Source organism: Elephas maximus, chromosome 1 (genome assembly GCF_024166365.1).
Source record: "Elephas maximus indicus isolate mEleMax1 chromosome 1, mEleMax1 primary haplotype, whole genome shotgun sequence".
Taxonomy (NCBI): domain Eukaryota; kingdom Metazoa; phylum Chordata; class Mammalia; order Proboscidea; family Elephantidae; genus Elephas; species Elephas maximus.
The window spans coordinates 91417588-91423786 of NC_064819.1; the positions used below are offsets into that span (position 1 = coordinate 91417588).

Here is a 6199-nt window from a genome sequence, read left to right on the forward strand (position 1 = left end):
CTCCAGAGGAGTGACCTGGAAGCCTCACCATCTCCATCCAGCTCCTGCCAACTCCATCCGCACTTTCTTAGAGTGACCCTCCCCTCCCTCCAACTCCTGTAAGGGATCCTGGGAATTGCAAAGGGAGGGCATGGAGACCACAGTGTGACTAAGGCAAGAGAAAGTGTCATCGCTTGGGAATAAAAGCATCAAATGCCACTGCAGGTGGGATTCTTGGCTCCAAAGTTTTTCTCTCCCTCTCCCCTCTCACTTTCTTTTCTTCCTTTATCAAGGCCCACTATTTATTCAATAAATGTTCAAAGACTGCGGCTCTTTGGGGCACAATGTGCTAACTGATGTGTGTAAGGGAGAAGACCCACTTCCAAGAACTTCCCAGAGCTGAAAAGCTAAGCATCAACAATACAGCTTTCTCTGACTCCCTGTGTCTCTGGGAATTGAAGGGTGTTCAAAGAGTGTCCAGTCCCTTCCTGGCCCTGGAATTAACTCCCTGGACTCAGCCCTCTTTCTGCCACAGGTGCCACCTCAATTAGTCCTGCCTCCCCTCCTCCCTTCTTCAGGTTCCAGGACAATTCCAGAGTTGGCTCTCCCACTCCACCAGAGTGAGACAATGAGGCTCCACCCTCAAACACCTGGGCCTTAATCTTTTGCAAAGAATGCGGGGGACGGGAGGAGAGCATCTGGAGGGGACCAAAGAGGGACTGAACATGGCAAGAAAGGATAAAACCCACTTCAGTTTATGGCCAGAAAAAAAGACACTGAGAGAAGCCGATTCCATAACCACTTGTGTTTTATTGTTGATCTGTGCAGAGGGGCAGGGGAGGCAGTGAGAAGTCGGGGTAACGCTGGGAGACGGGCTGATAGAATCTTAATGAGGTTCATACTGCAAGGGCAGGGGGCAGGACTCCCTTCTGTGACTTCCAGTTTAGGGTTCCCCTCCCCACCCCATCACACTCCTAACCCCACTGTGACCGAGGATCTTGAGAATTGGGGAAGCCAGCTGGAATATTCCAAGAAGAGCCAGGAGGGCGGAGAATTCTGGGAGGGAGTTGAGTATTGCTCCCTGGGGGTAGACGAATATTCCCCCAGGTAGCCCCCGGATACCGATTGATATTCCCCCAGCTGCCTCCTGGATATTGATTACTATTCCCCCAGCTGCCACCTGGATACCTATTGATATTCCCCCAGCTAGAACCTGGGAATTGATTGTTGATTCCCCAGCTTCCTGCATGGGATGGTGGCATGGGCTTTGTCCCCCAGCCAGTTCCAGGACGTCCACCTCCCCAGGACACACAAGGATTCAGGGTCCCCCAGGGGTGACTAGGCAGCAGTGACTGACGGATTCTGTTGATGAGAGCGCAGAGTGGGCGTAGGACAGGGATTTCCCCCTGGGTTCCCAGTGGACTAGGATGGGGTGGCCGTCTAAGCTCAGGGTCCTGGTGGAGGAGGGAAGCATCAGGGGGGACACCTGCAAAGTGTGCAGAAGAACCTTCAGGCAAAAGGCCACTGCCCAGAGGGAGGGCAACAGCACTAGCAAGGTAGGATAGTCCTTCTGGCAACAAGTCCCCGGGATGGTCCTCAACCGCAGCAGCCATCACAGGCCAAGGACCCTCAGGGGGCCAGGAGTCCACAGAGGGCAGCCCCTCCGGTGGCAGCCACTTCTGCACCCCAGAACCTCGTGCGGCCTGGGAGCCATCATACAGAGACATCCTCGGCTTCAGAGGACTCCTTGCTAAGCCATTAGACCCAGCATCTGGCTTGGGCTTCGGATGTTCAGAGTCAGAGGACCTGGCCAAGGAAGGTTGTCCAAGCAGAGGTAAGTTGGTCCCCAAGTCCAGGGGGACTTTCTCCTCCACTGCATTGATGCTTCGGGCAAAGAGACCTGAGGGAAAGGGAAGATAAAGCAACCAAGGGACTCTCATATTTGGTCCCAATGCCCTCCCTTCTCAGATTCCCTGGTTTCCATCCTTTCCTACTCTATCTCTTCCTTCCCTCAGGGACCCAAGTGTGCATCCCTCCTGCTTTTATCCCTGCCCTTAATTCCAACTTCCCTGGGAGCCCCAGTACCCTTCTGCCCAAGGGTCAGGTACAGCCTCCATACCTTGGAGATGAAGACAGAATAATAGCAGGCCCAACAGAGCCCAGCTCCCAGCCATGCGGCCCTGCATCGTGCTCAGCTCTAGAATCTCCCTCAGCCCCAGGACTGCCAGACCTTTATCCTGCTCATGGGGTGGGGGACTGCAGAAACAGGCTGGGCCAGTGGTTTGAAGACAATAAATCCCCACATTCCACCCTCCTTCCTAATTCTATCTGTGCCAACAGGTGCCACTTGAATGTCCCAGAGGAAGCTGGGTGTCTCCCCACCCTGGCACCTTTCCTTGAACTCTGGGCCCCTTCCTGATCCAGGTGTCCTGGCTCAAAACTCATCACAGGTTGCCAGCCCTGCCCTTCCCTGATTCCCTATACCAAGTACAGGAAGACCATCACCCTTGGGGTCCCAATCACTTCAATCCATCTTCTTATTCTTAGCAATAGAAACACCCAATTCTCTTCTCTCTCCTTGGACTCCAGGTCTTCATCCCCTAGGACCTCTTTCTTAAGCATCCTCATATCTCCTTCACCTTGATCCCAATAAGTGAACTCCTGCATCTAGAGAAATAGACCTGGTTCCCATTCTTAAGAGATGATGGTGTTATCGGTTTCCTATTGCTGCTGTGAAGCCCTGGTGGTGCAATTGTTACGAGCTCAGCTGCTAACCAAAAGGTCAGCAGTTCGAATCTACCAGACGCTCCTTGGAAAACCTATGGTCCGGTTCTACTCTGTCCTATAGGGTCGTTATGACATAACAACAACAACAATGCTACTGTAAAAAATTACCACAACTTAATGGCTTGAAACAACAAAAGTTTGTGATCTTACGTTTCTGGAGGTCAGAAGTCCAAAACGAGTCTCACTGGGTCAAAATCAAGGTATCGTGAGGACTTCATTCCTCTCTGAAAGCTCTAGAAGAGAATCCATTTCTGTGCCTTTTCCAGCTTCTAAAGACCACTTGCTTGGGCTCATAGCCCCTCCCTCCATCTTCAAAGCGAGGAACAGCAGGCCAAGTTCTCACACTGTATCACTCTGACCTCCTTTCTCTTCTGCACTTACTGTAGACCCTTATGATCACATTGGATCCATCCGGATGATCCCAGATAATCTCCCTACTCTAAAGTCAGTTAATTATCAAACTCCATCTGCAACCTTAATTTCCCTTTGCCATGTAACCTAATATATTCACAGGTTCCAGGGGTTAGGATGTGGACATCTTCGCGGGGAGCATCATTCTGCCTATTACAGATGGTCAGTTGTGTCCACAGAGCTTAAGAGATCTAGAAAGAGAGCAGATGTTTCCAACTAACAGTAAAAAAAAAAAAAAAAAAAAAAAAAACCGTAAAGGAGGGCATTTAAATGCTGCTTTTGAATGGCCATGAGTTGATATTTGTTGAAGCTGGGTGAGGGAAGCATAGGGTTTCATTGACTATTCTGTCTACTTTAAATATGTTTGAAACTCCTCCTGATAAAAAGTTTTGAAATGCCCTTGTTCTCTCCATTGCTTCTGGGAGGTCCCAAGACAGCATGTGCGGTTGCCTGAGGTCTAAACATCAGCTGTTAGCAGATTTTACTGCTCCACCCCCATCTATACCCCCTGCTGGCTAGCTATGGGAGGAGAGAAGAGTTCCTCTCCAGACTGGCCAGTGAGTGGAGGGCAGTGGCCTTTTTGAGCGAAATCCACCATTTTTGCAAAAGATTTTAACCTTACCACACCCAGGACTAGAGGAAGCCCCACATCAGAGGTTGTCTCCCTCCTTGCTATTGCAGTCCATGAGCCTCTGATTCCTTTGACTCTTTTGGTGGCTGCCAGATGCTGGACCAAGGGAAACTCAATCATGATGACAGAAACTAGACTCTTTTGGAGTCCTGCTCTGTCCTCAGACAACCCTGCAGAGTGGCTGAGCTGCCCCAGGACATTTCTGATCAATGTAATATGTTTCTGCTGGTTCAGGACTTGGACTTTCAACAGTCCTGAATTTGAGAACAAAGGGCAATGAATGGTTTGGTGGTAAAATTCTCACCTTCCATGAGGGTGACCCAGGTTTGATTCCCAGCTAATACACCTTATGCATAGCCACCACCCAACTCTTAGGGAGGCTTGGGTGTTGCTGTGATACTGAACAGATTTCAGCAGAGCTCCCAGACTAGGACAGACTAGGAGGAAAGGGCTGGTGATCTACCACCAAAAGTCAGCCAGGGAAAACTCTACGGATCACAGTGGTCCAATCTGTAACTGATAACAGGGATGTTATAGGGCAGTGCTTTGTTCCATTGTTCATGGGGTTGTCATGTATCAAGAGCCAGCCAGCACTATCCCAAAAGGAGGGAATGGTTTACATCCTAAAGGAGAGATGAATTCCTTTGCAGCCAAGTATAGATTCTTAGAGGTGGCTTGTGCTTGGAGTGAGGCCCTTCCTAGAGGTACAAGCACAGCCCACTCTCCCGTCCTTGGGATATGAGGACTTCTTCAGTCTCAGAATCTCCCCCACCAGTCTCCAGGATGTAAGTCAGATGGCCCTCAAACCACCCTCTCCATGTTCTCTCTCCCTTCTCCCATGTAGACCACCTCCCTTTTTCCACTCTAGTGCTCTGCCCTCTCATACCCAAGAGCAGAGCTATGTTGCCCACAGCTCTCACTCTGGAACCACAGCAGAGGCAGCAGAAATGTGGAGGTGGAGAGGACTCTGTCAGCCTCTGTTGTCCGTGAGCCAGTGGCCACCCTGCTGAGACCTTATTATATAGGCCAGTGACTCACCATGTTTGGCTGCACTCCCTGTCATGTTCCTCTCCTCTCTTCCTTTTATTCTCTCCACCCTCAGCTCCCAGAACAACACCCTCCCAGGCTCCTACTCAGTCACTAGGAATCTGGTCTGGGTTGTTGTGTCCCAGACCTTGCCAAGGTTCCAGGTATCCCAGAAACCCAAGAAATCGACACTCAGAACTCCCAGAGAGGATGGCGTCTAGAAGGTGAGACAAACTAATGGTAGAGAAGAAGGAACCTGGGTGGAGAGAGGGAGAAAATAATTAGGGGTCTATCTAGGGGGCAGGAAGGACCTCAGGGTGAAGGAGGAGTGGAGAGAGAACGTATTTCCTGGAGCAATGAGAGAGGAGAGAAGTGGGAGAAAGAGTGTGGGTAATCGGGCAGCCTCTGCATTCGGTTCAACAAATATTTATTGTTCTCCTTTGTGGGAGGAGTCTGTGAAGAAATACTGAGCCAGCATATAATGAAAACGGGGGACATAGGGACTACTGGAAGCAAAGAGGAGTACCACCCACGTCCTAAGAGGAGACCCAGGACTCCAAGAAGGCAAAAAGCCTGCATCTAGCTCACGCAGTTTATTAAGCCATCTGTCCAGGATCCAGAGAGCACAAGGAGCCTTCACTGGTCTCCAAGGACACTCTGGTGTCTCCCTCACACAGGCAGCATCTGAGCACTGAGTGAAGTGGCAACCAGGAAAGGGGCTGAGATGGAGACATTTTGAGGCAAGGCGGGAGAGATATTGGGAACCGTGATTTCCAAGGTTAGGGTGAGCTCTATGATGGAGGAGGGTACATGGAATTGAAAGTGTGATATACCAGAAAGTTTGATATCAAGTTGGTTGACTAAATGGCAAAGATTCCACCCTCTTAAGCCCCAGGTGAGTGAGAAGTGGCCACTGTTTTCAGATAACAGTTTGGATGTTTCTTTATTTGGCAAAGGGGGAGTGGATGGGGGACTTGTTGTCCAGGCATAGAAATCCCCACCTTTTGGGAACATTTTGGGGAGTTTCCCAGTCAAGAACCTGAATGGGTGGGGTTAGCAACGGACTGTACCATCTCAAAGAAATGGCAGAACAAATTTAGGAGGTGGTAATCTGGCAGAGAAGACATTGCTGTGGAATGGGAATCTAAGCAGCAGGAGGGAATGAGAATAGGATTTGGAGTCTACCGTTTTGGAGAGATGAAGAAAGAAGAGGCGATGAGGGAGAGTCTGCCACATTGCAGTAATGGGGGAGGTAGAGCATCTCTCTGGGAAGGGAGGAGGAAAACCGAATGAACCCCATGCCTGGGCCCCTGGACTTTTCCCACTTGGAAGATAGTGTGCCATATGTGTGTACCCGCACATGCA

The 6199-nt window shown here is 50.3% G+C and overlaps 1 protein-coding gene across 1 annotated transcript; it reads right to left on the reverse strand.

The window, feature by feature from the left end:
• Positions 1-953: 953 nt before the first annotated feature.
• On the reverse strand, positions 954-2165 carry C1H6orf15 (chromosome 1 C6orf15 homolog). The gene is made up of 2 exons (XM_049888335.1): positions 2099-2165; positions 954-1879 (listed from the first exon to the last, which is right to left on the reverse strand). The coding sequence occupies exons 1-2, from the start codon at positions 2163-2165 to the stop codon at positions 954-956; spliced, it is 993 nt and encodes a 330-aa protein (XP_049744292.1).
• Positions 2166-6199: the final 4034 nt, after the last annotated feature.